Below are 10,731 nucleotides of genomic sequence, written 5' to 3'. Positions count from 1 at the left end.
TTACTAGTGTTCAGCAATTCCCTCATGCCATTGGCATGACAGATGCAGTTCCATAAAATTAGATCCCAATGATCCCAAATGAATTTAATTTCCATTGTGTTTATACAACTCCTTCAACAGCAGTTGGCTCTGACACCTGATCTTACGACAAAGTAAAAAAAATGCTCACGCCCCAATCTGGTCAGCTTTTTCTTCATTTACTTTTTGTGTAAAAAAAAAATGTGTCATTTTTTGGTGGGTATGTGGAAGTCAGTGATAAGTGTCGGTGATTTACTGAACTGACTAGATCTTACAGCGGAGCAGTGACACGATGCAGAATGTAGCAAAGGATGTAACGTTCTTGAGTTTCCTAATCAAGGGAACAGCCAAAGGACTAGCAAGACCTACTTACAGAGTCTGAGAAACTATGCTAAAATTGACCAGAATGTGTGGTGTGAAAAGTAGAAAAAACATTAATGTCTCTGATAACCAAAAGTTTGAAACATAACAAAAAAAAAATGGGCTCAGGTAACAAAAAAAGAATAAACAAGAACAAAAACACAACTTACACAAAATGATAAATTAAACAATGGTATAAAATAAATTTAATAATCAGGCTATACTTTATTTAGTACAGAAATCTGCAACCACAATATGTGCATACAGTTTTAAATATAATGGCAAAAACAGCAATAAAATAAATACAAGAGTATAATAATTGGATATATTTAAATATACATTGTGATTCAAGCCAAATGTCTGTGAATACTGTATAATAATATTTATAGATTCGCCCTTACCAACACTGACATGACTATCTGACCCTTCTCAGTGAGTCCCAAAAGACCGGTGCTTTCAGATGCTGTAAAATGTGTGGTGCCTGGTTACTGATAAGCACTTCTGCAAAATCTTTTCCAGCCACTCAGTGTGACACAGCTTAAGAGAGAAAAGCTGGCTCAAAATACCCAAGAGCCAGGACCGGTGGCCAGTTTCAGTTCTCCCTGCTTGAGCAGGGCTGAGGAGAAGCTGCTTAAATCTTCTGCTCTGGAATGCTTCTGCTGAGCTCCATTAATACTTTCAACTCTCCCCCAATCTTAATGTCCTGTTATGACAGAAGCCCTGATTAATAAAGTTTGGGGAACTCCCTTGTTCAGGAGGAGCAGACTTTAAAAGGGCGGTGATGGGGGGGGGTGGGTGTCTGCTCTTTTCTTGGCCTTATTTTTATAAGAACAACAGTTGAACACTCCACCCATCATGTTTTAGCAAAAGCTGCATTTAGAAATCAAATATTTTGCAAACCCACTGGGTAATTTTCCACCAACGTATGCAAGAACACATCCAACTGCATAAGGTAAATGTGTATTTTGACTATTCAGAGACCATTTTACTGTATTCTCTAAGGCCGTGGCAATATTGGTGCAGTTCTGCATTGATGCTAGAGTTGCTGCAGTTTCAAGAGAAACATCTTGGCAGAAGAGTGAAATAATTCCAGTTCCCACATCATTTTTCCTGACAAAAGACTTAAACACGGCAGGCATCAATTCATCGTCTCAAGGACATCCCCTATAAAGAGGTAGTCCAATTGACCGTGTCCCATAATCTTAAACGTGAGCAGCTGCTCCCTTTATCACATTCGCTGGATAAATCCCTGTTTAGAGAGTCAGCACTCCAATTACAGAAGAAGCGAAGGCATGAGCGCTATGCTTACAGGTATCTTTTCAACATACTGGTCATGAATTTCTCCGACAATTTAAATGTGCACTTGGTGAATTTCAAGGTGGGCAAACGTCGGATGAGAGCCATCTTAACCCCTTTGAGAACTGACTTTTGCTCAGTTTTAACCATAATAAGTTTCCATCTCATACTTTTGGGAATACTGTGTGGAATTCTGCAAAAGAATAGAGCCCAATATTACTCTAATTATAGATCACTTGGAAATAACTTGTCATTTCACAAAAAAAAACAACCCTCACCTGAATTTGACTTTTACCTTCATTTTTAATTAAAAGAAGCAGGAGTTCAAACCCAGCCCTCCCCAAACATTCACTGTCCGTTTTATGTGCTCGATTTAACTAAAGGTACGATTGCCAGCTTTGCCTGACGATGGCTACGCTGAGAACGGTTTGGAAATACAAAAACTAAAAGGAAGTAAGACTGATGTCACAAATCTGTACCCTTGCAAGTGGCACTTTAACGCAGCTGCCTCACCCAGAAAGAATGGCTGAAGGTAATTCTAGTGAGATTACTTAAAACACCCTTGCACCAATAGTGCCACTGGCTATCACAGAATTGCGAAAGGCTTCATTCCGCCCACCCTTTCGCTTCTGCTCAAATATTCTCCCCACTTGACCTCCGATTGCAACCATCTCTGACTCTCATTCCCCCTCACTTCATTTTGTTCATTTGGTGTCCAAAGATATTCGAAAAATGTTGTATTAGCTGATGGAATGTGAGTTCGATTCATTGTTCATTCCATGCAGCTAAAAGGATTTGAAAGCAGAACGTGCCACTGCTCCCTCATGCAGTGGAAGCAGATGTAATTTCCCGTTTAAGCCAACTTAAAATTGATGAGGTTTCGTATTTAAAACAGTACTCTGTAAGCGCCTCTTAAAACGCTAAGGACCGCTGGCTCATAATAATATAGCACAGTCTACAACTCTGTCAACCACACAAAGAGCTGCTCATATGAGTATTCCTAAGAAAAATCAGTCGGCGACTGTTTAAGTTGGTTCCTGTTTTGTTTTCTCAGTTCATGTCGCTAGTCCATTAGTGCTTTTTTTTGTACATCCTCCAGCCAACCTGTAAGCCTTACCAGTCACACTGACAAAATTGAGCCTTTAACATGCAAACCTGTCAAATTTAACATTCACCTGAAAATATCTAGGAACTAAGGAAATGAACTGAATGTCTCTTTGCATTTCAAAGTTACTTAAAACTCAAAGGATCTACTAATTTATTTAGAAAAAGCTTTACATTGATACAAAGTTTAATTCACATTATTTTATATCTTGACTGTTTAAAGTGCATAAAGTAGACTGCATAATCCTCCCAGAAATGGAATGCATCCTATACTGAGCTATAACCAATACATAACTTTCAAGAATTTACAGGAATGAAAAATTCTGATTTGTGTATTATTTTGGACAATGCTGCTAACAATGCCACAAGCCTCAAAAAGTTAAAACAGTCCAGTTGTTGCTATATGAGATACACATTTCATCCTTCTCCCAGCATGCTCAATGCAGATGACAATACTTGTATTAAGATTCATGGCAAGTTTAAAACAATGATATAGTTTATTGTTTTCTCCATTGTAACTAAATCTTTCTTTTTTTTCCCCCCTTAAATGCTACATTGAGCATTCAGCATGTAAAACATTCAGAAATGTGATATCACTGTCTGCATTAGCAGTCCTTGAAAATAGTCAGATCAGTCAAAGCTACTAAAAAAAGTACAGTTTAGGGATGCAACTTGAGTCACCTGAGCTTCAAATTGTCTTTGATACTGATGTACAGCTATTTAATAATTTCACTTATGCTGTTTATGCGGAGTCGTGTCCTGGTCTGCTTCATCTATAATTGTGCATGACTTCTTCAAAACAAGATCTAATTTTATAAAGTATATCTTATGTGAATATATTATTTGCATTTTTAATTGAGATATTAACACGCTTCTTATTTCAAAGTAATGGTCACCACACTCTCAATATCCCAACAGTGAGGTCATGTAGACTTTCAACAGTAGTATGGGGATAAGTAGCAATTTTGTGCAGACAGTAAAATATTTTCAGACGCAAGCACATTACAAATCGATTCCTTTTGTTGACAAAATTAGCTGCTTCTGTTACATAATTTAAAACTACCCACATTCCTTTTGTAAAATGCTGCAGAAACCTGTGCTAATGACCCACAAATATTTTGGCTGAGGTCAAATAACTGGGATGCTTGACCTCACTGACATAACTGAAAAAAGTCTCTGCTGACTTTCACTTTGCAGTGTGAACACTTGTCTTTTTACGAAAGCAAGCTCTGAATTTCCACCAAGGAGAAAGTAAACACTATAATAGTCGGAAAAAAATTCCACAGATGCATGGTCATGTTGTCAGACAAAGTACTGTGATATGGTTTTACCATGATATATATATATATATATATATATATATATGTATATAGATATATATATGCACATTATATAGAGGTACACAGAGAAGCACAAACACTATTAACTTAATCACAATCCAGCTGTTTTCTCTCAACTGCTAAGTCTATATACCTTGCACTTCACAACAGAAACTGAACATTCAAAATTAACGTTTTGGCTGTGGATAAAGATATTCAGTGTGACTGGGCAAAATCTTATCAATATTTACTGCTTAAAGATGATCATTGATATAAGGTAATGGCATTATATTGGGACCGTAATCAGACCTTGAATATATTGTGCACCATTGCATTTTCAATCGACTTTGAAAATCAATTTTTAATTCTTTTCTCCAATCTTGAATACTTTCACATGGATGGAAATGAAATAATATATAGAGAGGCACAAAGAAAAAGAGTAGATAGGCTTTCCTTATATGGCGATATATCTGAAACTACAAATAAATTTAAAAACTGGTAAACTCGAAACAATTGTATTCGTAATCAACCAGAAGCATATAGTCTGAAAATATCTATTTATATATGTATATATATATATATATTATGTATATAGATGAAACAAGTCATAAAATTTCAAATGTTTTCCTAAATTCTAGCCTAACAAAAAATGCTAGTACTCCACTAGAATAACTGGGAAAATAATTAGATGCGGTTCTATGAATAAGAAGCATTTAACTGCAATGCTTCACTTCATGCAATCAGTTATTGTTTTCCTAGGTGACTATGTATGGCAATAATATAAGCCACGCTATTCCAAAGTTCATCACTAAACAAAACTACAGGTGCACTAAGGTTCGTCTGCAAATAACCATCAAACTACTACTATCTGGTGCTTTCCAATATAATCATCAGTAACCAACAGCCTTCCTTCCCCGCGCCTTCCCCCACCGTATAGACTGCAGCTGGCATCTTGCCACTCATAAGCAGAAAGTGCTCCACTGCCATCTACAGGCCATGCAGCTTTCCTAACTGCTTAGGCGCAATCACATAATTTGAAATCAGCTTCACTTAAATCTCTATTAGTGGGAAATTAATAGGCCTAGGCAAACAAATAGTTGGCACAGAAAAAGAATAACTTTGCTGGTTTTCTAACCATCCTGCTGTTTACACATTTCAGGGCAGAAAAGTTTAATTTGCAATAGAATCATTTCTGTGGAATTCTGCAGGCAATTGCCACTGTTGTGCTTTGCCCTTGCTTGTGCTGCAAAGTGCGAATCTGAATGACCAGTAAAAGCTTTTAGTTACCTGTCTGGTGTGCAATGGACCCTTTGTCTTGAAGCCTCCTTGGGAGCTACACTCTGAGGCACTGAAGTGGTCTGAACTAGTGGAAGAGCGCTTCGACAGGGTGTCACAGCCCCCAACAAAGGTGTTGTCCAAAGGGAGCTCCTGAATCACGTGATGCTTTTTCGCAGAAATGGGGGTGTCTGGCTTTAGATGAAAAGAGGGCTGCGGAGATCCAGATTTGTAATGCCTTGCTAGGTCTGGGCTGCTGGGCTTAAAGGTAGTGGGCGGTGTACTGCCCCACTCAAACCGTCCTATAGTCTGCTCCTCCAGCTCAGCTGGAAGAGTAATGGTCCCATTGATCGGTTCGTGGGCAGGATCGTCGGGTTTGGACTCCTCAATGGTAACAAAGTTTAGAAGAGAACTCTTTGGGGATTTTCTTTTCTTCCTTTTCTTCTTTTTGCTCTGCTTGCACTCCTGATTGGGAGACATCCATTCAGCGCCCTGCTTGTTCCTCTGTGTGGCTTTGAACCTCGAAGATTGCCGACACCGCACCAGTACGGTGACAAAGATGACCACAATCACTACCATAGCCCCCGCCACAATCGCAATCATTATAGTCAGATAGTCCTCATTTTGCCAGGGCTGGGTGCTATCTCCAATGTTCTTATCTAGGGGAGTCTCCATGGTCTTACGTATTAACTCGTAAATGTAACTAGCATTGCTGACAGTGTCATTTACATATAAGTAGACAAGGACAAGGGTGTGCAAGGGTTTAGGGTAGCCTAAATCACTGATGTTTACCACCAAACGATGCAAGCCCTGGTCTGCAACAGTTGGTTTCTCCTCCAAAGTAATATTACCCGTCACAGGGTCAATTCGAAACAAACCCTTGTTATTTCCACTAACAATGGTGTATTTGAGTTCTGCATTCATCCCGGTATCAACGTCCACTGCAAACACTTCTGCCACTACTGAACCAGGTATAGCAGAAAGAGGTACTAGTTTGAATGAAGAGTTTGAGGGTGGGTAGATTACAACAGGACTGTTATCATTGACATCTATGACATTGATCGTAACTTTGGCAATGGAGGTACGGGCAGGTCTCCCCCTGTCTACAGCTTTGACTTCAAAGGTGTAGGAGCTTTGCTGCTCTCTGTCGAACGAGACATTGGACCTTATTACACCACTCAGTGGGTCCAAAATAAAATTAGCATTGTCGCCGACAACGGAAGCCATCACCTCTGCGTTCTCCCCGGCATCCATGTCGGTGACTGTAATCACTCCCACAGTGCTGTATTTTGGCAAATTCTCTGACACAAAAAACTGGAAATGGTTATGGGTGAATTTGGGATTATTGTCATTCTCGTCCAGCACTGTGACAATCACTGCCGCTTGGCTCTGAAGCGGCGGATTGCCACTGTCCCTAGCCGTCACCGTGAAAATGTAACGCTCTTGCTCCTCCCTGTCAAACACCCTGGAAGCAGTCAGGACCCCAGTCTTGCGGTCCAAGTCAAAAAACGACGCGTTGGGCCCAAGCTGGTAAACGATCTCGGAATTCTTGCCGCTGTCGTCGTCGGTGGCGCTGATGGTGGTCAAGTAGAGGCCGCGGTGGTTGTTTTCTGGGACAGAGAGCTCGATGACGGGCTGGCTAAAGACCGGCGGGTTGTCATTCTCATCTTCCAGCTTCACTTTCACCAGGGCGCTTTGGTTCAAACTGGGCTTGCCTGAGTCTGAGGCGACAATCCTGAAGCTGTACTCTTTGGTGCTCTCGTAGTCCAAGAAAGCCGAGGTCTCCAGCAGGTACTGGTTGTCGTACACTGCCTTCAGGTGAAAGGGTACTTCCTTCTCGATGTAACAGACCACCTTCCCATTCACATCGGTGTCCTTGTCTGAAACGGTGATCAGTGCTATCTTCGTGTTAATGGGGTCTTTCTCGGACAGGTACACGGTGCCATTGATGGGACTGATGATGTAGCGAATGTCAATGCCAGGCGGGTTATCATTGACATCAGTGACATTAATGATGACAGTGGCTCTGGCAGGAGTGGAGCTACCATCGGTGGCCAGCACTGTCATCTTGTGGACGGCTGTCTCCTCCCGGTCCAAAGGTCTCTGGACAGTAATGAGGCCCAGGGTGCTGTTGAGGGCGAAGTGCCTGCGGACGGCCAGAGAGGTTTGGGGGCTGAACAGGTAGCGGATCTCAGCGTTGGAGCCCACATCAGCGTCGGTGGCGTGCAGCTGGATGACCGAGGTGCCTAGGGGGGCATTCTCGGGGATGTGCACCTCCAGCTGGGTCTCCTTAAACACCGGCTTGTTGTCATTCACATCGCTCACGGTGATCTGCAGGATAGCGGTGCTGGACTTCTGGGGGCTGCCTCCGTCCTGCACCTTGATCTTCATCACATAGGTGTCCTTCTGCTCCCGGTCCAGGCTCTGCTGGATGATCAGCTGGGGCCACTTCTCCCCCTCGGGGGTCTCCACGATGTCCAAGCCCAGGATGCTCTGGCCGTTCAGCAGCTCGTAGTGCTGCACCCCGTTGGTGCCGGTGTCCGGGTCGGTGGCCGAGGGGATGGGGAAGCGGCTGTTGGTCAACGTGTTCTCCGGGATGGAGATGTTGATGACCGGGGAGGGGAACATGGGCGCGTTGTCGTTGACATCCTGCACGAAGATCTTGACCTTGATGAGCCTGAAGTAGTCGTTGGGCAGGATGACCACCTCGATCTCGAAGAAGCACTCGCTGTCGGTGTAGGTGCCGGCGCACAAGACCTCGCGGTCCACCCGGTTCGAGGTGGTGAAGATGTCGCCGGTGCCGCTGGACACCCGGAGCAGGGGCACCTCGCCCGCCTTGGACACCAGCCTGTAGATCAGGTTGGCGCTCGCCCCGGTGGCCGCGTTGAGGTGGGAGATGTTCAGGTCCCGGGGGATGCTGCCGATCAGGATATTCTCCGGCAGCTCCTCCTGGATGGTGTACACCAGCTCCTGAGCGAGGGCAGAGTCCACCGTCAGGCAAGCGATCAGGGCGAAAAACAGGTAAAAATCCCGCAGGTCCATCATTTCACCAGTATCACAGGCACAGGATCACTTCCCCCAGTTGTAGTCACACCAGATTTCCACCCCCCTCCCTCTCTCTCTTCCCCCCCCCCCCCCCTCCCTCCCTCTCTCCCCCTCTCTCGGAAAGCGATACTACTGGGGAAACAAATATTCAGTTTCTATCTCCAACAAACCCCTGCATCCATCGCTGCTGCGAGTAACTTTGCTTTTTTTTTAAATTAAAAAAAAAATTCTTAACCCCAAAGGTTTCTGCAGACAGGCAGCCAGCACTGTAATTCTTTCTCTGTCTCTCTCTCTCTCTTTCTCTCTCTCTCTCTCTCTCCCTCCTTCTCCCGCTCGGTGCAATATTTACAATGCACGGTGCACAAAACTGCCGGAGGATGCATTCAGTTCCCGGCCACAGAAGAGGTTGTCTGCAGATCCCTCTTCGTGCCACACGACCGGCTGAAAAGAATCATTTTCACATCTTTGCTTTTTTATTATTTGAACAAAGCAAACGAAAAGGCAGTAGTTTGCAATGATCCCACTATTGCGACAGTTTACATATTGCAACAGAAGTTGCGAGGGCAGAGCAGACACTACACCCAACTGCAGAATCTTCCTCTTTCATCCCCTCTCTCCGCTTTAAATCCCGTTCCCTTTAAAGGATGATTCTCCCTCTGCACCATTTGCCATTCCACATTTTTTTTTAGAAATAAAGCTGGATGCAAAGAACTTAAGGATGGAGCTGTGACGAGATGCAGCAGGCACGGGAGATTGAATCACCTCTCTCCCTGTCTCTCCTCCGTTCTTTAATTCCCCTTCTTTTCACAAACATCCATGTCTCTCCACTGAATCTTCTCCCTAACTCTCAATCACAAGTGAGTATAGTCCTCCTGGTCCCGCCCCACCTCCCCCCCCCGGTCCCCTGCTCGGATTGGCTGCCCCTCTGCCTGTCAGTGGTACCCGAGGAGCCAGCCCATTGGAGGCGGGAGCTGTCAATCCTCAGCTTTGGCCTTGAAAGTTGTGCAGAATTCCTAATCAGCTGCAAAGCTGACGTCAGCCACCGACAGCGAGTGACTGGTGAGAGGCAGGGTTTTCAATCTAGAGAGAGAGACACACACACACACACACACTTACCAACCTGCACTGAGGCACCACCAACTCTCCTGCTCAACCACTGTGCCTCTCTAACTGCATATTGACAAAGTGCACACACAAGAAATAATTCACTGGATGTGGCCAAAAAAAAGAGGCATCAAGCAAAAGACAGTCACTACTAAATGGACCCTACTCCTTGAGCCAGACAAGGTGGAACTGGCTACCTTATAGTCTCTTGACTAAGAATCATACGGACTCGAAACTTTTACCTCTGTTTCTCTCTCCACAGACGCTGCCAGACCTGCTGGGATTTTCCCCAGCGTTTCCCGTTTATTTATTTATTTTTTAAATAAATTTCAGATTTCCAGCATCCGCAGTGTTTTCCTTTTGCCACCCGGAGTGATTGAGGTGAATTGCACAAGTGCATTTGGAGGAAACTGAAGGAGAGAGGGCTTGAAGGACAGAGTGAGGTGAAGTGGAGTATAGACTCCGGCATAGTTGCGTTGAAGCATCAGTTTCAGTGGACGCAAATTCCATACAATGTTACACCATCATTTCCCCCCCCCCCCCCCCCCATTACATTTCACCAATTAACAGGTGTCACTGGTGAAAAGTGACATTTGAACATGAAACCGAAATAATTGAGGTTATCAGTTCATGGACTCACTCTAATGCTCATTAAAGTCCTTTATTTTAGATCCTCACCATCCCCCCTTCCCTTTCACCAGAAATGGATCCACTCTAATTGAGTGCACAAAATGAAAATGTTCGCTGATCGAATTAAAACGCAGTCACTTCATCGCAAGTAACAGAACTGCGAAGAGCTGCAGTTTGGGCAGCAGTCGAAGGGAAGGAACGTCCATTCATGAACTGAATAATTCCCATCAACTCTGCACAGGTGCCCAAGGTTCGTGATTTATGGCTTGAACGCGCGCATGAAAAGAAAAATCTTGTCCCAAGTCTCCTGGACTTCCAACAGGAGTCTGTACCATTCACCTTCTTCCTTCCATCGTGTCTGTAACGTATCTGTTGCTGCACACCGAGTGAGATCAAGCAATAAGGCTTGTTTGCAGGGGGGCGTGACTCAGAGATCAGGAAGAGGCATAGTTTTTTTTTAAGTGGAGAATGTGGAACACACTAGTCAGCGCATACCATAACCCAGATGTGAATGACCCAGGGTTATTATAACTCCGGTCATCTGAATTACAAACGTTATTTGCACCTTCGGATTAATTCT

General features: G+C 43.8%; 1 protein-coding gene across 2 annotated transcripts; it reads right to left on the bottom strand.

Annotated features, from left to right (window-relative positions):
- Window positions 1–583: 583 nt before the first annotated feature.
- On the bottom strand, window positions 584–9,264 carry LOC121284111 (protocadherin-9). 2 transcript variants are annotated; one of them, XR_005944433.1, is made up of 2 exons: window positions 9,180–9,264; window positions 584–1,867 (listed from the first exon to the last, which is right to left on the bottom strand). XR_005944433.1 is itself a non-coding variant. In XM_041199205.1 (2 exons), exons 1-2 carry the CDS (start codon window positions 8,415–8,417, stop codon window positions 1,817–1,819), a joined length of 3,084 nt encoding a protein of 1,027 aa, XP_041055139.1. In that variant the 5' UTR covers window positions 8,418–8,465; the 3' UTR covers window positions 584–1,816. The 2 variants fall into 2 exon arrangements, 1 of the variants encoding a protein (XP_041055139.1); XM_041199205.1 differs by lacking the exon at window positions 9,180–9,264 and adding an exon at window positions 5,385–8,465.
- Between the last annotated feature and the right edge of the window lie 1,467 nt (window positions 9,265–10,731).

Source organism: Carcharodon carcharias, chromosome 11 (genome assembly GCF_017639515.1).
Source record: "Carcharodon carcharias isolate sCarCar2 chromosome 11, sCarCar2.pri, whole genome shotgun sequence".
In the NCBI taxonomy this organism is placed as follows: domain Eukaryota; kingdom Metazoa; phylum Chordata; class Chondrichthyes; order Lamniformes; family Lamnidae; genus Carcharodon; species Carcharodon carcharias.
The sequence above is the reverse complement of the archived record's forward strand: the minus strand, read 5'-3'. Positions and strand labels throughout refer to the sequence as shown.